This window comes from Dermacentor variabilis, chromosome 2, assembly GCF_050947875.1.
Source record: "Dermacentor variabilis isolate Ectoservices chromosome 2, ASM5094787v1, whole genome shotgun sequence".
Lineage (NCBI taxonomy): Eukaryota > Metazoa > Arthropoda > Arachnida > Ixodida > Ixodidae > Dermacentor > Dermacentor variabilis.
The window spans coordinates 104,201,959-104,222,574 of NC_134569.1; the positions used below are offsets into that span (position 1 = coordinate 104,201,959).

Here is a 20,616-nt window from a genome sequence, read left to right on the forward strand (position 1 = left end):
CGTCATCCGCCCCGCTAGGCCACTTTGGGCCAGTCAGAGCGTGGGGATGACTCCTTCCGCCGTTGCGAGTTCTTTCAGGGTGCAAGCGAACTCCAAGAACAATCAAACTTTTAAAATTCGTTCATACGTATAAATATTTAGCGTAACATAGTTTTTTGTGAAGCTGTGTATGCGAAAAAGATTGTTTATAGCACTTTTTAAGCGATATTTAAGTGCAAAGGGAGACTGTGGTTCCGAACTACTTTTTGTAGCGGCGAATGTGTGCAAGGCGGTGCAGCGGCGTCGGCCGCAAGCGCTCCGCAACAGGCGCTCGCCCAGTAGACGGGAGTAGGGTTGCCTTTCGGGTAGGCGGCGCCATAACCAGGGTCGTCGTCGTGCTGCGTGTGTGTTGTGTGCGTGTGTGTGCATTACTGGAGATCGGTGTGACTGCTGCGTTGTCATAGCGTTCACATAAGAAGCCCGGGCAAGTCGTCGACGAACCTCGCAGCTTCGGCGCCCAGGATTACCGCCGCCGCCAAGATGTCGTCGTCGCCTTCGCAGCCCAACGGCGCGGCCACAAACGGCCGGGACATGATAGAGCAAAAGGGCCCCAACCACATCGTTCGCATTCGAAGTGACAGTGACATCAACCTGGACGATCTTTTTAAGGCTGTCATGCAGCCCAGCGACAGGGTTCCGCTCAGTGTGCCCATGCGGCTGCGGAACCTGCCTGCTTCGTTTTTCCAACAGCCCGAGCGCTCGAAGTCGGCCTCGCACAGCCGTGAATCTAGTAGCGACGCCACTTTCTCGCCATCGGCCAGCGAGGCCTCAGCGGCAGCTGCCGCGGCCGCGGCGGCCGCCGCTGCCGCTGCCCCGCCATCGCTCCCCGTGAACCACCCGCGGGCGCACTCGTCGCCCGCCTCGCTACAGCAGAGCTACAATGCGCCCAGCCCGCAGCATCTGCGCCAGCAGAGCTACGACCTCGCCGACGATCTGCCGCCCGGATGGGAGATGGCCAAGACGTCCACGGGGCAGCGCTACTTCCTCAAGTGAGTGCACGCCCACTATGCCTCGCACGGTTTTACTACTGTTAACTGCGAGCACATGATCGCCGCGCTGCCGAAGCGCCTGCTTCCCTTTGTTGCATTTTCCGGATTCGGAGCAGCGAAGTTTTCACTGTCATTTTTCCAAGCTCTCCGACCCGAGAGCACCCCCGCTTACTTGTCGCAATGCGCGGGCCGGTGCATCAGATGCATGAAGTTTCGATTAGCGCAACAGGTTGACGGGGATGGTCAGCTGACCGATCTCGGGCTGTGGAAGCTTCTCGCTGAGGTGCTGTCGCGTAGCAACCTCGGGATGTGTGCTGCGCCTCCTAGGTGCCATCATGCGCTAGCTTTATAAGACGCATGAATTTTGCGCACTGTTTGCCGTCGAAAAGCGGCATCGCGTCCCGTGCCTGCCGTTTGGTGCTCAGCTCGCTTGTTGAAGATCGCCCACTGCGACAACACACAGGGAGCTGAACGCGAAAGCGGGGCGGCAACGCTTTTCCCAGTTTTCATTTTTTACCCACGGCAGCTCAGGAGTACGCGCGAGGGCGCCTGCCCCAATTTCCGCTGCAGCAGCTCTCGCTATCAGCTGTTTCTCCAGCCGCTTCGAGCGAGCGGCAACAACGCGACGCCGGAGTGACTGCGCCGCGCGCGTAATTTCTCCGCTCCCGCCGTAGCGCGCCAGTTGCCTGCCGCTTGGCTCACTCGGTTTTCCACCTTTTTCCGCTTTTTCTTTCTTTTTGCATTAGCGGAACGACCTTCGTACGACTAGGCGGCAGCATGCAAAGCAGTCAGATCGGTCGGGTGTCCCAAGCGGCACCGCTGCCATTGGACCTCCTTGACTTTTGTTCGCGCGGCAGCAAAACCAGCTCCGCTCGACTGTCGATGGCTGCCAGGGCGTGGAGCGATTCCGTGATCGGAATGATCCTGTGTCTGTGCGGTCTGCATCGTTTGTGCTTGGTGGCGAGCTGCCTGCGGAGACAAAGGTTGGCTCAAAGCACTCGCTGACAGCTCTGGACACCCGGCTCACCGAATGCATTGACACGTTTCTTTGTGTTTCTGTAGTAAGCATGCACGGCGTACTAGGAAGGCCGATTTAAAGAACCGTGTGAACGACTCGCGCCTTCGAAGTTTCACCAGGGCAAGCGTGTCAACGTTGTGGAATTTGTACTTTGGGTTCATTTATTTGCCGTTCATACCCAAGGTCTCGCCGACAGTCCAGAATGTCGAAGTTTGTTGCCCATTTTTTTCCCCATTTGGCATCTGTCGTGCTCAAATGCACCGGGTCGTTGTCTGCACATCTTTCGTGTTGGTGTATGAGCTATGCGCCAAGCACTAGAATTTTTGTGGCTATCCATCGATCATGCAGCTATGTTCATTTTAGCATCCTCGATTGTCCGACACTGCTGCTAAATCGTTGTGCACGGCGCAGCGAGCTGAGTACGCATCGCACGACTTTCTCAGGGCGGTGCAATGTTCCTTTTGCTGATCTTCTGAGGTGAAAATATCCCAGGAAATGCGTTGTCGGCTGAGTTGTCCGCGAGCGAAAATTTCCATATATGTTCAGGTATATAGCCACGCCTTGCTATATGATACGCGGTTACATATGCGGGTTGTATTGCCGCACCAGTCTATCACTAAAGGTGCTCGTACCTTGCCTTACATTCTTGGCATAGTTATACTTCGGAATTTTGAGAATGACAGCCCGCAAACAAATGTAGTGAAACATCGACAACGCGTGCCTTTTATGTTAAATCTTCTCAGAATTAAATATTAAAATTGCGGAGCAATAACAGAAACTTGAAACTGGTGCAAATTTTCTGGCGCGGTTGTGTGCTACCTCCGGAATCGGCCCACAGAAGATGCCGCGTTTCTGTCAGAAAGCTCGCCTTCGTGCATAGCGTTCGCCACCAGCGTTTCCCGGTAAATATTACGTTTACATAAGCTGCAGTTGCCGGGAAGCGTGGGAAGCAGTCTGGGACCTTTGAATGCTATCGCGTTCCTCTCTTAAAGGCGAAGCTTAAGCGTCCTGCAAGGTGTTTCACCGGCCTATCTGCGCCCGTTACTGTAATATACGTTCTCTGTGAGATGTAATAACCTGCCTTTCGTTCAGTGATCCCATGTCACATGCACAGGGGATCGCAATGTCGTAGCCTGTCCAGTGACGTCGTCCTTGTAGCCTTCATCGTGCGACATATTGACTCCTCAATAACGCGTAGTGGCGGGCTGTTTGCTTCGATTACATTGTGTAACCTAGACTTCATGCCACTGTACTCGCATTGGCAATCATACCCGTGCTCATGATTTGACCTGAGGGAGTTCCGGGTAAGCTTTCTTCTCCCATGCACATTTTCATAGTCCACTAAGCCGACACTACTGCGACTTCATTTCAGGTGAACAAACTTAATTGAGGAATAGCACATGAGGATGCGTGCCGCCTTTCAAATTGTTTGTTCGTATCAGCGCTCTTGCGGGACACCGATCAGCGTGCGCCTCTGAGGGTCGAGAAAATCGCCTTGGCGCGAAGCTTTTTTGCAACCAACTTCGCAACCAAAATCCGGGCCGTTGTTCGGATTTTCATGCTTCTGGGCAGAACATGCATCATGCAACAGTGAACATGGCTCATGCAACATTAGAGAGTTTTAGTTTAGGGGACGCAAGAGGCTTGCGTCCCCTAAACTAAAACTCTCTACTGAAACCACTCTCATTGCGGATGCATCTTAGGCTTGCAGTACAGGCGCTCACTCTATGGCTAGAAAGGCACGTTTCGTACCTTATTTTGAGCTTCGTGGTTGCTACAACTAAATAAAAAAAGGTATTGCTTCGTTCAGTAGCACTGACAGTCATGGTGCGTGCACAAGAGCATCGAATGTTTGTAGGTAATAACGAGAGTTTCGTTATAACGATAACCCGGACTTTGTAGGTAATAACGAGAGTTTCGTTATAACGATGATCCAGTGCCATGTCCAGCTGGCATCGCTGGATCCTAGGCACGATTTCGCAAATGAACGGGTGTTATGCGACGCTGGTACTCCGTGGACCTAAAGGCTTGATTTCAAACTTGTAAGCTCAACGTGAGAAGGCATGCGAAGGTTTTCGTTATTGCCTCGCTAACCAATGCCGAGGAACATGCTGTAAGGGCAGAGACGACCACCGTGCTAACTGATCCTTCATCTATTTCACGAATGAAAGTTTTGACGGTGGGCTCTCCGTGATCGATGTGCCCCTAGTTACGAGCTGTCATACGCCACACCATCTTCACGGTCCTGTCCATGCGGTCCCGCGCCCCTTTTGTGTCGCCGTCCCCTTTCTCCGCTGACATCTAGGCCGTGTCAAGTGCTTGTCACTTTGACAGTACAGCATTTTGGCGCCGGTGGTCGGGCAGGCGATACACTAGTCGCGTCACACGAGCTCTTCCCAACGCGATGGGTCCCACGCTTCGGCACTGCTGGGCCCCCTTACAATCGTAGCCAAGCATTCTTCTGTCAGAATCTCGAAACTGATAGTGCGCAGCTGCTAGGAGCGCGGTATAGTAGTGCTCGCATTACCGGGCAGAGGCCGCCGTTTCGCGAACCCTTCTTTTTTTTTTCTTCATCGCACGCCAGCGTAGAAGGGCTTCGAAATTTGAGCCGCGCCAAATTGTAAGTGGCGCTCTTCGCGGACGGTTATGTAACTCTAGTTATAGTTGTTACTGGAGTGGTAGGGCAGCTGCTCGTCGTGTCGGGAATGGGTGTGCTGTTGTCTGTCGTGCTGCAGGGGATCGTTATAGGAAATCCTTCCCCGAAAAAAAAAAAAAGCTCGCGAGCGCCGCGCCGCCTCTGGTTCGCGAGGGTCACGTCGGCGCCCAACCGAAGACGGCGGAGCACCGGCGCGGGAACGGCCCCTCGCCTGAGTGACTGAACTGGGTTTTGATGTCGCCATGTAAGCAAGGCGTACGGCCGCCGCTACGCGGCCGCCGCCTCGGGGCTGCTTCTCTACCGGACGCGTCTCCTCCTGGGCGGGTTGCGTGCGCGCGAAGCGTCGGCGCCGTGCCCGTTGCAGCGAGCGGCCCTGCTCGACGGGCCCCGTGCCGTTGCGACTTATTAGTCGACGTCGTGGGTTTCTGCAGCGGGGGCTGCTACTCGCACTTGTCTGCTGCTGCTTCGTGGAAGGAGCAACGAACGACCGCCCTCGTGCGGTATATCAATCACGATGCACCTCCGCGTGCGCGCGCAAGATGACGAGTCTATTGCGAGCCTCCCAGCACCGGTCAGCTGTTGTCAGTAGGGGGCGGTGCGGCCTGCGGCGTTATTATTAGTTCGATTGCCCGCTCGCGCGCTGCGACAAACGGCTGGGCGTAGCCGGGGTGCGACGGAAGGGACGGGCCGCGACGTATCTCCCGCAAGCTGCCCTTTTCCCCACGATTCGGCGCCCTGGGCGCTCTGTAGTCGCCTACAGTGAGCCGTTGTCGATCATATTATCGTACGCTAGCTTTATAGTGCGGCGTTTTCCTCACTGACTGCGCCGCATCTAATTCATTCCGTTCGCCGACATACATGAACTAATTGCAGCAGCGGTGCAGAGAACCACCTACCGGGAACTGTCGGCGTAGTAACTCGATTGTAGCTGCGTCCGATCTCCCGAGTTCAGAATGAGAGTATAAAAATAGTTGACGTCGTTTATGCAGATGCTGCATAGGTAATTTGTCGTCCTTGTGCCGTCGCAAGCTGTGGCCTTATGGAGAGAGAGGCATTGCGACAGCTGGAAATATTAGCGCAATGAAACGCTTACCATGCAGCTCAAGATGATTAGGGTGAAAGTCGAAATATACATAAGAATTGCAAACGCTTATGAAGATTGGGTTGCTTTGAACGAAAAAAAAAAAAAGAATGCATGATAAAGGTCGCGTACTCTGGCATTAACTTCTTCCTACTGTAGGCGCTTGACCACGTTTCGATTTGTTCCTACCACTCAAAACATTGTGCGTGCGAGAGCATATTGAGCTTTGCTGCCTATTTGCTACTTGTCGTTACCGCATTTCTTGTTAACGTCGTTTGACATCTAATACTAGTGCAGCGACAGACGCGGGGGACCACTTTCACTTCCGCATACAATAAAAAACTTCGCGGACAGGCTGTCGTTGCGAAACTGTTTGCGCGCGAATTCGGGACTCGTTAGCCCAGTGACAAAGTGTCAGCGATGAGAAAGCCGCACGAGTTCCATAAGATGTCACCACGAACGAACTTCGCGCGTAAACTTCGCTCGATTAAATTTGTCTTGCAGCGTTGGTAAAGCACACAGGCGAAATGTTAAGGCTGGCAGACAAAGTTGGGTTTCTCTTGACGGTGTCCTATGCCTTGCATGTATGTCTTGAACTTAAAAGATAACGGAAATTATCAGGAGTTCTGGGTGGGGTCAGGGAATGCCGTAATTAAACTACTAGGAAACATACATCACGGATAGATGCACGATGTTCCAGGTTTCGAAGAGCTCAGAGCGCAATGAGCTTGGTCTGGAGTCCATAGTATACTTTCTAAAGGGACACTGTACTAAATCAGTTTATATTGATGCTCTTTGAAAACTCCATTGCCGTTAATTTCACCATAATAGGTTGATTATTAGAAAAGAAACTGAACGTCGAGCGTCCATTTTTCTTTATTTCTAATTTTGCATCGAAACGCAACGCCTGTACGTCAGTGTGACGTCATGAATTTCAAAGTATAGTATATATATTGACCGCGTTGGCTGGCCTAAATAATGTTCCCGAAACATGCCATCTGTCATTTGCTCTTGTAGTACACAGTTTATTCAATTTTTTCACCGATAATGATTTTACAAAGTCCCAGCAGACGCAGTCAATATCCATGACGTCATGGCGAGCGGATGCTGGAACTTCACGGAGGCGACGCCACCGGTTTTTTATTTTCGCGCCTTTTCTGGCTTGACAAGTATCTTCTTGCCGTAAGAGTGATGTTTTTGGTATTTTAGAAGGGTAATTTACTAACACAGCTGAAATCATTTTTCTATTTAGTGTCTCCTTAAAGTCCATCATTGTTCTTCCGCCAGGTACCTAACGTTGGATCCTCCACACGTCACGAAAGAGGTCGCGCTTATATATGTATGAAGCCCAAGCACGTTTATTTTATGAAGCTCGAGTAATTAATACTGCAGCTGTAACTGGTACACCTATACCGCTCTTGTTCGCCAACAGTTCTCCGATAGCGCAGTTGTATCTCTGTGTCCTCCGACATTATTTCAGTTATCACGTCACAGCTGGGCTTGGCTCGATAAGACGATATTCGTGGCCGGAGATGTCCAGAATAACGGATTGCAGTTTTGTGAACTTTTTTTCAGGAGCCTTATTCTCGCACGACCATGTCTCGGCAAGCTCAGATATAGCGCGATAACTGTCGCCCGGTGGCTCAGTGTCCGCGGCGTTCAGCGGCGGACCGCGAGGTCGCAGGTTTAACTCCCGGCTGCAGCAGCCGCATTCCAACATGGGATGAAAGGGCAAAAAAAAAAAAAAAAGTCACCGCCGAAGCACTCCATACAGATGGTTAACCAGCGAAGCTGAAACGTGCGGCCCCGGTGTTTTATCACTGGGTGAATCCCGAATTGAACGACGGCTTGGTAGGCTGCCGGATGCTTGTGCTCGGCTGCACGAGCATGTTCTTGTGCTCGGACTGCAGCATACGGTACGGCGTAGAGGAGCTCGTTCCCCGCTCTGCTCGCGACGTTGCTGATCGAAAGCTGCCTGCTCCTTAGCAGTACGTATGACGCGTGACCTATCCATTTCGGAGCCGGAGAGGAACTGCTGTGCGCGCGTTCGGCTGCGACTGAGAGCAACGACATGAATACTGGCGCAACTAATCCAACATCACCTTGATAGCACAAGGCATTTTCGCTCCGATCCATCACGTCATGTTACCCGGCCCGACTGCCGTAGAATATAATAGGGATGCTTCCGAGTAGGCAACAGTGATTTTGACGTCACCGCTTTCATCACGCCAGCCTTGTCAATGGGAATTTCGGGCCAGATAGCGTGGCGTCATGGATCGGAGTATACAGGCCTGGCGCTATCTAGATGGTGTTGGCTAATCGCTTCTCTCTCTCTCTTTTCGCGCATGCGCATGGTGTTGCACCGGGGGAGTTCTCGGCGCACAGACGGACGAATCGGCTAGCCATAACTCTCGTGTTTACCGCACGTTGGGTGAACGTTCAGGAACGCCTGACGGTCTAAATTTGTGTGTAGCCCTCCGCTGATGTGTCGCATAGACGGCCATTGTATCGCTGTATAACAATAAACCTACGCTACCCTACACTGAAGCGATGGTGAAAGGTAACTCCTACGACAAGAGGGACTGACATTGATTTCATCGCAATGCATTACGATTGGCTCGGGTAACCCAGTCAGCGCGCATTGTACGTATCACCGGAAGCATGCGTGAAAACGATCGATCGAGATTACGTACGCACACGAAAATTGCATACCGTCGGGTAAAACCTCGAATTTTCACGGTGTAGTGGTAGGTGCTGGAAAAATTCGGGGAAACGGAATTTTCATCCTGGATGCTAGGTCTGTGCAATTGGCCACTACAGCGGCGAAGCTTTCAACTGAACCTACGCACTCGGCAAACAATTGTGTTTTTGCTAGTTTTGCGACTAGGATCTTGTCCAGGTGGCTAAGTATCATAAAACACGTGATTCAGTCAAATCTGATGTATTCCAACGATCTTGCAGCTTATACAGGTAGCAGTTGAAAGTTAGTACTGGTAGTAACTTGGCAATCTGTAAATCACCATTTCTTGCGCGCCGGAACAGCCAGTGTCGTACTGCAGGGATGTTTCATAAATACAGTCAGTGAAAAACTGGGAAAATCGGGGAATTTGAAAATGCCGATGTAGTACGATACGTTAACGCTTGAAATTCGTAACGCTGCCTTTCCTGTCGTTCGCATCTGCTTTGCGAACGTTTGGTTCCGTTTGGCCCGTGTCGTGTTTGGGCAAGCCAGTGCTTGTCGCAGCTGACGGCCGTACCTGTCACAGCAAGTAACGCAAGGGCGACGGTATTGCTAGCGAGCGAGATAGGACACGACCCGTGGTTGCAGCGAGATAGAGCGACATTGCTTGCCCCCATTGGCCGGAGCGAAGCACCTTTCGGCGTGGAGTGTGTGCTGATCGCTGGCAGGTGTTTGCGGAACCTTGGGGCGCAGCTGCCATGCCGCAGAGCGCCCTCGAACGCTTGCCTGCAAACGCATTGACGATACGACAGTGACCGAAATACACGACGCGTAATGGGGCGTAATCTCTCGCGGAGAAACAACAGCGACTGTGGCTTGACGAGGCTGGCACACGACGAGAACCGCCGTGCTGCGCGTAGATGGACAAAGGTTTGTTCGCAAGAGTTCTTGATTGAAAAAACAGCCTCGCAGGGCAGCCGACTAAGGATGTCTTTCCAAATGACCTCTCCTGATATAAAATAATGCATCGGTGATCGGTTTTCAGTATCCTGTAGCTACCCTACTCTCCTCACGCGGCGATGTCTGAAGGCGAAGCGAGAATGCAGAGCCGTTCAATAGGCAGATTTAATTTAGCAGGATTGAAATGCGCATGCGCAGAACGCCAAACTGCCAATTGCGTTAAGCGTACACATGCTAATTTACATATTTAACGTTGCTGTCTTTGCATGGTTTACGTAGTTCGTCACACTTGGAAGCGGTCCCGGCCGCCCGCATAGAACTGGATTTGGCGTTACTTTTGTACGAGGTACGTTCCGAAAGTAAGTTTCGTCATTTATTTTCACACGAAAACATTAGCGAAAAAAAAACAAAACAAAACCATGGCGTCATGAACTATACACATCGCACTATTTTACCACACAGTCGCCACCGACATTTCAGGCATTTGTCGTAGCGTACAACCAGTTTCAAGAAACCACTCTAGTAAAACTCGGTGTCCTGCGATGTAAGGCTTTGTCGCACAGCTTCCTCCAATCTAGCATTGCTTTGGAAATGACGTCCCGAGAGTGAGGCTTTCAATGCAGGGAACATGTGCCCGATCATACCGGATATGCACTTCCATTGGCGACCATTTTGTCAGCATGCGCCTGTCCGCCTTCTTGATTCGTGCAAGAATAACCTCGGGCACCCTGTCGGTCCGCTGCTACTCTCTCTTCTTCGGCACTCTGTGGGTGCGTCATTCCTCCTCCGCTGACGCTCCTTCGTTGTTAAATCAGCAACGGGCGTGGATTCTTATGGTGATTGTTTTACCTGCTGGTGTACCATCTTCTCTTAAAAAAAAAAAAAAAAACCACGCAACTTTCTTTTGGAACTTCCCTTGTAGTATTCACTTCGTTCGTAGCAATTGACTGTGTAAACGGCTTTCGCCTTGTTTCAGGCTGCTTCGACGACAGAGTATCATGGATCACCTTTTGAAGTTTTCGCGATCGCTTCCCGTTTCGAACGCGTCAAGGCCTAACGAGAGCAAATTGAGGGTCTTTAAAGAATTGCGAGATGACAGCGTCACCTATCGGCAAAGTCGAGTGACAGACGCGACGGCATATGGCCTCTGAGATCGGAAAATTTGGGAGGCTGTGGTCAAGAGCTTGTACTGATTTCGCCGCGGATCGGCAGATATGGAAAGTATAAATACAACTCGCTCCCGGCTGTCATTGCGCTGCCTATCGCACTTTCCAGACGCGCACACAAAGCTTGGCGAATAGATAGAATCACTTAGGTGTGCGAAATTTAAAGCGTTATGGAATAGCGTCCCGCACGTAAACTACGTTATCACGCTGTACTAAAACTCGCTTTCTGCAAAGTTCGTCTGCGGAACGGAAACGCGGTTTCCCTTGCCCCGCTATTACTGAAACGTTAAACTAAAGCTGTCTGCTAACGTATGCCCGTCCGCGTGGTATCGCTTGCGAGTTAACTCTGGATAAACGCGAAATGTCTTTTTGCGTATTCGGGGTGGCGGTGTCACTCAGTGCAGAGATCACGTCAGCTTAACTCGTAATCACTGAACGTACTTGTGGAATGTAGAGTTACTGTATATGCTTTGGTCGCACATACAGTAACTCTAGTGGAATGATTTCGTGGGCGCCACCTCGCATCGTAGTCCATGTTCGCGTTTCCACGGGGGCCTGCACGACGGTGAACAGGGAATGTCGGGACGCCTCATACTCGGGATGAAAAGGAAAACCGGTGCGATGCTGTGTATTGTGCGTCGGAGCCTCGGCGACGATATTTGGGATGTTGGGGAACGCCCTAAATGGATTGTTAGCTTTGGGGCGGATAGCGTTGGGCATAGCCCTTTGTCTGCTAAGTCGTCACCGTCTTCCTCTCTTCTCCGCGTAATATAGATGTCCTTCCTCCTTTTCCTTTCCTTGCATCATCTCCCCTCTCCGCGCTGTATTGTGACACTGAAACGCGCAAACTCGTTACATGCCCGTTGTTCCCAATATCATTAATTGCTGTTCACTTCGTACCTTTCCCGATTTCTGTTTCGCTAATTCCTTTCAAGTATTCGGTGAAAAAGCGCAGCAATGAGCAGAACTTGGAATCATTATGCGATTACAGAACCTGCGCACATTCCATCTGCATAATAATACTGGAGGTGAGAGACCGTAGGTGAGAGCGCGCATTGATTGCTCAGATATGACGCTTCAAAAGACCGTCTTCGTCAAGCCGCGCGGCGCGCCCGAAATGCAGCCGAGCGATCGTCGGCGGGGGGTGGGGACGGTGAGACACGCTCTTTCGACGCCGGCGCGCACGCGTGCCAGTTATGCAGATCAGTCTCCCTCTCCCCGCCGCTCGCTTGGCGATTCAATTACTGAACCGCGTTGCGCGGGACTTTGAACCTGCGGCCCCCGTCGAGGTCCTCGAACCTATAGCCATTGTTTTGATCGGGCGGCCTAACTCGTTGCGCGCGTGTGTACCTCACGCTTCCCAGTCGAAATCGTTGCGCGTTGTGTGGTGACGCAGAAAGTTTTATCCGACGCGAAGCGTGCGCGTTACGTCGCCCCTGCGCCGACTGAGTGTATAGTGAACGCGTATGCCTGCCAAGTCGGATGAAGAGTGAATTTCTGCGAACTTGGGCTGCCACGGATCCCGCGAATAAAGGGGTTTTGTTCTCACGACATTTTGACTAATGGCTTTCTTCTGGAGTGTCCCAAGCAAGGAGGAAGGAAAGATATAGGAGAGAGCATTTCGTCACGCAGCCAGCCTTGGCAAGCGAACGCTGCGTGAAGACACAGCGGTAGCCCGACACGTCACCTCTTGCGTTGATATCACGGAACAAGAATTGAGATTTGCTGAGACGTTTGGTTCCCGGTAGCTGTGCCAGTAGTTTCTATTCGGTGTGCGTTTGTTCGGCTGCCCTTCCTTGGTCCTGCCTGCAGAGCGGAAATGCTAAAACCAACCGCGCACTTTGACGTGCGATCACGTGTTGGGCCACCAGGTTTTGCTTCAGTCGCGTTGCGGCATGCTCCCTCCTAACCTTTTTCCTACCTCAGCGGTCCCAAGTGCGGGGCTTGATGGCCTCTGGCCTTAACGGTGTTCTCTCAAACCGTGGTTAACGCTGCAGTGCAGCGCTTTGTTCGTTTCCTAGAAGGTGTTGCTCTTTGCATAGAATGATCAATACGGAGAATATAAACATTGAAGTTACTTTGGCTGAGCCCGTTTTAGACGCAGAGCGATTTAATGCTGCTTGTTCCGTAGCTTTGGCGGCCGCACGTTGAGGGCGTGGGATTCCCGTTTGACATAGCACACTGATTGTGGCGGCTGCGATTTTCTCATTTGCGTGCACCGTAGTACAATGCTCGGTCATCGTCCGTAGGTGAAGACAAAGTTAAACAAATGATTAACTGATTTAGCATTTTTTTCTTGTGTGTACCCTTTTCGCTATCGGAACGAAAAATTGAAAAAAATTAGGCAGCCCACCGAGCGAGCGAGCTCCTCTGAACGCTTGGCCTCAAGACGAGCTGTCCCCCGGCGTCGTGGTGTCGGGAGTACCGAGGGTGTCTCTGTGCTCCCGAGACCACGGACTCCAAGGTATCTCATAGACTGCTGGTCTGCAGACAGAGCTTTTTGTTGTTGTTGTTGTTGTGGTTTTTCTGTCTTTTGCGTCAGCTGTCTCAATCATCAGCCGGTTTCGAGCTTCACCACCCGCTCATCTTACTCGCTCCATCTGCATGGTTTCGTGACGTGGAATCCGCGGGTTAAGCATGTCGGCAGCATCGCTGCTGCTGCTGTATCTTCCGCCCGGGCCGTCGTAGGAGAGGCGATGCCCTCGCGCCTCCGTCTGCGCGCTCACTCCGGCTGATGGATGCACCCTTTGTCTCGGGCTCTTTAGCAGCGCCTTTCCCGCGTCCCCGGCCCCCGCATCAACAGCGCGAGTTATGAGGGATGCGTTTCTTCCCGCGCGCTCCCGTCGAGTGGCAAAAAAAAAAAAAGAAAAAGAAGAAATTGGCAAAACCTGCTCGCCTCTGCGTCTACCTTCCGTGCGCATATGCACCTGGGCGTCAACACTCGCGGGGGCCGCGGCGACGGGGAAAAAAAGCTCGCGGCGTCACGCTGTTTTTTCTTCGCGCCTCGATCCACTTTCTCTAGCGCGTTGCTGCTGCACGCGCGAGTTTTGAGGGACGCCGCCGCCTGCGAAAAAACAGATTCGATTTCTCTCGCTTCCTGTCCGCAGTGCGCTTGCGCTGGGGTCAGTTCAATCGCCGATCGCGCCGTTGAGCGAAGGTTGAAAACGTCCTGGCTTTGCGCCACCAAGTATACCTAGGAAATCTGAACACCAACTTGCCCAAGAAGAAGTCCTTTTGGTCCTGACTTTGCTGCCTCCCCTCGGCGGGGACAGCTCAGCGCAGAAGCCTCAACCAGCTACGCGGTCGATGCGCGGGGTTAAGAGCGCGAAACCCCAGGGTACATTCGCATTGTGGGTGGTGCCAAAGTGGTGCAGCGCAGAGCAGACAGGGTGGTAAAGGGCAGCTATGGCTTTCTTCGTAGGGAAATGATTGTCTAACCTGAGAGAAAGAGCGCTTACTCTTTCTCTTGGTTTGACATCCTGTTTTGCTACTTTTATGTCGAAAATACGACGCTAGTCTCTGGGATCGTGTTTACGATCTCGGCCTTCGGGTCACATCCATAAAAGTTTCATTCGCAATGTGAGCGTTCCGGACTTCGGACGCTTGTACGTTGCATGTCCGAGAATATCGCTACCTGATCGTGGTCGGCTTTTAGTCGATGTTTCAGTCGTAGAATGTTCGTTAGCTTATTTGTGCTTATATTTGTTAGTCGGCGTGGTAGGCGCTGGCGATCGGCGATATTTTCGTAGTGCGCCCTATTTTCACCGTCGAGGAGAGACTGTGATGGCCTTTTTTTCACTATTTATCAGCTAGCTACTGACGACTGACGAACGCACATACAGGAAAAAAAACTTGTACTTTGGCTTTCCAACTTGGAGAAATTCCCCTTCTATCTGGTTGAGCGAGGGTTATCTTACGGGTTACAATACACTGCTGGCGGTCTGGACGCCGTGAAGGTGAAACACACCCGAACAAAAACATACGAATGCAGGGGCTCGCGAATCCGGGCGGGTGTGTGTGTGTGTGTGTGTGTGTGTGTGTGTGTGTGTGTGTGTGTGTGTGTGTGTGTGTGTGTGTGTGTGTGTGTGTGTGTGTGTGTGTGTGTGTGTGTGTGTGTGTGTGAGGGAGTGCAGTGGGGGCGAGCGCATCCACAGGTTCCTTTGCAAGGGGGCACTAGGGGCAGAATCGGCCATGTAAGCCGATCTTATAGAGCACTGGCGTCGATGCACCGTAGCCGATTCGGCATGAGTGCTGTTGTGTGTTAGCTGTTCGGCCAGACAGCAGCAGCGCCACCACTGTTGAATTGAGTCAACTCACCACTGTCAGCAAAGTCTGGGATGCTGCAGATACATGCATTAAGTACCGCGAGAAGTAAAACACAAAAATTGGGGGGAGCGCGAGGCGTGTATTCACTTCAGAGAAGCGGCTCGTCGCCCGTGACAGCTCTGTCGGCCGGGGCGCGCGCGCCTCCTCCCCTCTTCAAGAGGTGACATTTAAAAGTCGAGCACGACTCTTTGCGGCCGCGAGTTCTCGAGCGCGCTTAGTGCATGTGACGTCTGCCCTTCGACGTTGGAACATCGCGTGGGCGGGGACGGACGTGCGCGGACGGCCTGTCACGCTGCAGCTGGCCATCTGCGCCGCCCTTGATTCGTGGTTGGCGCACACAGTCGAACGATCTTGCGCCGGACTTGTTTGTTTGTCGCTTCCCGTCGTACCGAGCAGTTTCGGAGACGGCAGCCGCCGTGATGGCTCTTTTCTTCCCCGCCATTCGTCTCCCGCGAAATGTCACTGCAACAAAGTAGACTGGACGGCGAAAATATACCGCCGTCTTGCAGCAAAGAATGGCTCGAGAAGGGGATATCGGCTGCATTTGCGACTGTTTAACTTTTCGCTACCACGCCTATTCAAATCGCTCACCGGTGATTGATGATTTAGATCGCCTTTCGACGTAGTGGAGCCGTTTGTTATCAACTTAAGGTCATCCAGTATAACTACAATAACTGCTATAAGTACAGGCACTGCACTTTCAGAATCAGTTTAAATTTTTTTTTTTTTGCGTTCCGGCGTTGTTCTGATTTTTGACGAACTTTTTTGCGAAAGCTTTTGCGTTGATTTGTTAACAAGACGCCGTTTCATGCACTGAAGCACACAAGTAACTGGAACGCTAGTGAATTTATCCGCAAAGTTCGGGAACTTATCTCGAAACTGGTGTCGTCCTGAGAAATTGTTCCAAGTGGACCCGCCTTCCGAAGTCCACGGCTGGAATTTGTAACTTGCAATATGGGCCATAATATAATTAGTTAGAAACGTGATTAGTGAAATTTTATTAATTAGTCGATTTTGGATCACAGCTTCTTGTGCAAGTAATGTCCGCCGCTTCGAGTAAAACTAGAATTGAGCTATCTGCCACAGGCAACCTCTAAAAAATTTGGATATGTTCGCTGAAACACCCTGTACAGAGAAGGAACGGATATATATATATATATATATATATATATATATATATATATATATATATATATATATATATATATATATATATATATATATATATAAACACAGGATAAAGCACTGATATTGAATAGCTGTGCAACAGAAAACGAGCGATTAATATAAAGATGTATGAAAAACTTAACTTTCTGACGATGACGGAGTAAACAATGATCAGCACTCTCCATGGTTTCAGCGTACCGTTTCATTAGCGACAATTCGCGCGTGCAATTGGATGCCTTGAGTTTCTTATGCTTTGTTGGGCTGTTCGGCTACCATGAGGGTGGCCTTTAACGATGAAATGACCCTAATAGTTATGCAATTATATATATATATATATATATATATATATATATATATATATATATATATATATATAGCTAGCTGCAAACTGGGCACCACTGTGCCACTAACTGGTTGCCGGAGGCCAGTTCCGGTTTGACCTTGCGCGGGTGCAGTGTTCTTCTCTGGCTGTTTTGGGTTGGTGAAGTTCGCGCGCTATTTGAATGGCTTGGTTTGGTCTACGTCGCCATTCCCAATTTAACCACTATAGGGTTGGTTGGATTGTGACGCAGGGGATAGTATGTGCGTACACGTAGCATGTGCGCAGTCCAACTCTGCCATCATTAATTTCTTGTGGTTCCGTGTTCCCAAAGGACCTCGCAAGCTAGAGCGGTTGGTTTCCTACGAACGGGCTTTTTCACCCGGTAGCGGTTGCGAACGTATTAAACGTAAAGCTGGCCGCGGTCGACGACAAAGAGTTGTCAAGAACAAAAAGAAAAGAACCTGACTGCTTGGCTGAATTACTGGTGCATAATGCTTGCGTTTTTTTTTTTTTTTTTTTTTGTGCGTGTGCGAGGCGTGTGTGCACACCTTGTTTCGGTGCGGGCGACATTGACTGTCCGTGAGGTGCATCGGAGTGAAGGAGCGAGTGATTCTTCGCGGCGCCGGCGGCTTTCTCTCGTTCCGCCTCGTTCACCTCCGGCTCGGCCGTTCACTGACCGACTTGGGCGGGCGGGACTGAGGGTGGCTGAAGGGGTGGTTTGTACGAGGGGGCGCATCTTGGCACGGTGTGCTTTACACATCACATTCTTGCTGGAGACGCGCCGCATTCCCTCTTTATTTTTTATTGCGTTTCGTGGCGAAATCGGAGCGCGAAGCTGACTAGAATGGTATATTATTGAGAGAGAGAGAGAGGATGAACACTACATTCTGCCAAAGCTACTCGTCCGCTCCTCAACACAATGAAATTGGCACGTTCTTGGTTCTCGTAAGGCGCGTGTAAGCGGCCGCCAGTCGCGTGAGCAAACCGATGCTTCGCCATCTTGACCAGGCTACACGCCCGGCTTGCTGCGAGGCTGCGACGGTTTGTTTAACCACTGCATTGGGAAGCCGCGGTGCGTAAGGCGAACGTCAAGTTGTAGTGTACGTAATACTACAGAATGCCCGTCTTTGCTGTTGTAATTTCACGCCATTCCCGTGGAGGGCAGTTCCTCACGGTGCGGACATGCTATTATTAAGCGCGGTCTGAAGACAGCAAGCTGCTCGCCTGTCTTTTCGCAGGTCACCGTTCGGTGTCTTCCGCGGTGTGCTGTATTGTTGGACAAACTGCGGTTGCTGCACTCGTGCTGTAAAGGCTGTATGGGTGCATTCTTATACGCACATGTATTGGGGCTAAAATGGGCACTCTGGTGTATTGCACGTAGAGGTGGATTAGCAGCTTTTGCACGCATGTACGCACGCATGCGTGAATAAATAAAAATAAATGACGATGACCTGCGCGCTATATCGCGGGGGCATTGTCTGCCAACCGGGGAAAAAATGAAGGGACCCAACACTAAAGCACGGCAGTGCACCAGGTCGTGTTCGTGTTATCGCTAGTTGTGAGCTACATAACACTGCAGATTTAATGTCTGCTTATCGCAAACTGCTGACTGCAAGGTGAGAAGCGTTTGGCTTTATGCCGGCATTCATCCTACAGTTTTTTTTTTTTTTTTTTTTTTAGCCGAGAGATTTGTCTTATACGCTAGCGATGGAAGCCGGCGTCTGGAGTCGTCTGTGTCGCCTGTTGACGTTAAGGTCGCTTTCTCATTGTCCGTGATTATCGCCACTTCTTTCTTTATTTCTCGCGGCAGTTTATTCCTCATCGCCCTTGTTCCCTTCGAACTTGACTGGGCGACTTACGCGAATTAGTTTATACGGTCATCGCTGCGCGCTGCCCTCTAGTATACTCTGAGGCTTCTCTCTGTGTGCCACCTGTCACCATGCACCGAGCCCTCTCGGAGCACCGCGGCGCAGACCACATTTCCGAGGCTTCTCCGCCCTCACACACGCTCAATCACTCATCGCCGTCTTTGCTTCGGTGGAGTGCGAGGCGGCATACGTGGAGCGCTGTTGGATCGCTCATTCTGCTGCAATAACAGACACCAGACGGGTTTTAGTACTACGTATGTTGCGTACGTAAGATCGCTACGTTCTGCAAAGTGCGCACTTGCAGAACGCAACACGAACGGTACGTGATGCGTACGCGGCTGCTGCCTATACGCACGCATCCGATTCTTGAGTGCGTACGTATAGTGAGTCTTGCGTTGCTGCTCTCGTGGTTCTCGTTTGTTCGGTAGAGCGCGAGACAGAGGAGTTTCGCAAAATATCGGGGTCAAAAGCGACCACCGAAAGACTGTACTTTTTCAATGGCCTACATATTTGGCTTTGCTGCATGAACTGAACGCGCAGAAGCCATTCCCTGATCATGCACGGTGGGAATGCATAGCAAAAATGGGAACTTTGTTTTTGTGAAAGTGTTCAGTGTGCACTGTTTGCGCAAAAGGCTCGACCTCCTGTTGGCGCAGCTCGTCGCAAATGACCGTGCCAGCCTCAGTAAGCGAGTACCCGGTTTTTATTTTTCTCGATATGATTCTTGTATTGCATCCGTATTAAAAGTAAAGTCTTTGTTAAAGGCCTAAATATAGTTCGACGTAGCGTGAACGCGCCCGCACGTTACATCACGTTGGCGAGATCAACATCGTCTATAGTTCGACCGATGGTTCGATCCGCTGGCGGACACAGTCCGACGCGCCCGGCGTCTAGCAACGCTCGCCCGCTTACGTAGTACGTACGTAGGCATTTCGCAGTACTAAAAGCCCCGACGTGACCCGCGCTCCTACGTTCAGCAAAGCGCTGGCGTGCTGCGTGCCTGTCGTCATCGCGCAGTACTAAAAGTGTCTACTGTTGTCGAGATACCCTTCGGACGAGACGGGCATATACTGTTAGATGCGGGACCTTTTCCTGAGCCTCCTTCGAGTTCACCAGACCACATCGAATCGCGCCACCCCTAATTAAGGAACGCAGAAGCAGATCTATCCCGTTCCCGAGGCGCGGCACGTGCAAACGAGTTGGCGTCCCCCACCTCGTGCGCCGCAGGTGGAGCTATTCACTGCTTGACTCTTCCCGAAAGTGTAGCGAGAGCCTGGCACTGTTCCAGGTAACGTGGTCCCGAGGCAAGACGGCTGTAATGCACCGTGAAGCCCTGGCAGCAATACCCCCCCCCCCCATCCGCCTTTGTGAAGGCAGTTGCAGACCGGGAAGGCAATACCGCAGAGAGAAGTAAGCCCTCGGAAAATTGGGGCCCAAGGAGCGACCCTGTGCGCCAGGTGTGACACAAACGCACGGGCGCCTACCGTTGGCCGAAAATGACGACACCTGAGGGGGTCGCCGATTGGCCGAAAATGGCGTCACCTGAGCGGGCTCGCCGATTGGCCGAACGTGACGTGACTTCGAGACTCCGAAGGGCTTAAAAGCCAGAGACCGGGAGCAGCAGGAGGGCATTCCTTCATTAATCTCTTTCGAGTTTCTTGCCACGGGCCGCAGCGTCCGAGTTGCTGCCGGCCCCCAATGACTTTATGACTGTTAATTTCTTTGTATTCTCACTGTAAATAATGTAAATAAACCTCCAGTTTTCATCTCAAAGTCCTCCTCAACCTCGGCCAACTCCCGCACCCAACGGCAAGGTCCAAAATCTGGGGCACAGCAATTGGGATTGTTCTCCAGATCCAACAATACCCACTCGGTCTCAGCTTTCGACAGCTCGAAAGGGCTATCGATGGCGCCAGAGCTCGAGGCACGCTGGACTGAGGCCGCCACTCTGAAGCATCAAGACCAAACCCATCTTTTAGTCGTTCAATAAACGTTTATTATCTCCCCTCTTACGCGAGGAAAGTGCGGGGCGGCTTTCGTGCAGATTTGTCTCGATGTCCGCATGTTTCGATTTTTGTAGAGACTTGTGACGGCGACTACTCGGTGCGCGATGATTATTTGGAAACAGTTGGTGGGGAGCCCGCCATTGTACGGCTTCTCTTGTGGGCCACGTGTAGCTTTGGGACATCAAACTCGAGCAGCTAATGTGGGGATTGTCTCGGGACAGTATTCATTTTGTCTAAAGAACAAGTCGACGACGGCCCGGTCGAGGCTGCTGGCGCTTAATGTAGACAGCGGATTTTGTCGCAACACGTGCGCGTTCTGCATGTGCAAACTCGTGTGT

The 20,616-nt window shown here is 51.5% G+C and overlaps 1 protein-coding gene across 3 annotated transcripts in view; it reads left to right on the forward strand.

Moving 5' to 3' along the window:
- The first annotated feature begins 302 nt into the window (after positions 1-302).
- Positions 303-20,616, forward strand: part of yki (Transcriptional coactivator yki) — a 195,264-nt gene continuing 174,950 nt past the window's right edge. For all 3 annotated transcript variants that reach the window (XM_075681566.1, XM_075681567.1, XM_075681568.1), the window contains exon 1: positions 303-1,028. In XM_075681566.1, the coding sequence (XP_075537681.1) occupies positions 520-1,028 (509 nt within the window). In that variant the 5' untranslated portion in view covers positions 303-519. The remainder of the gene's footprint in view (positions 1,029-20,616) is intronic.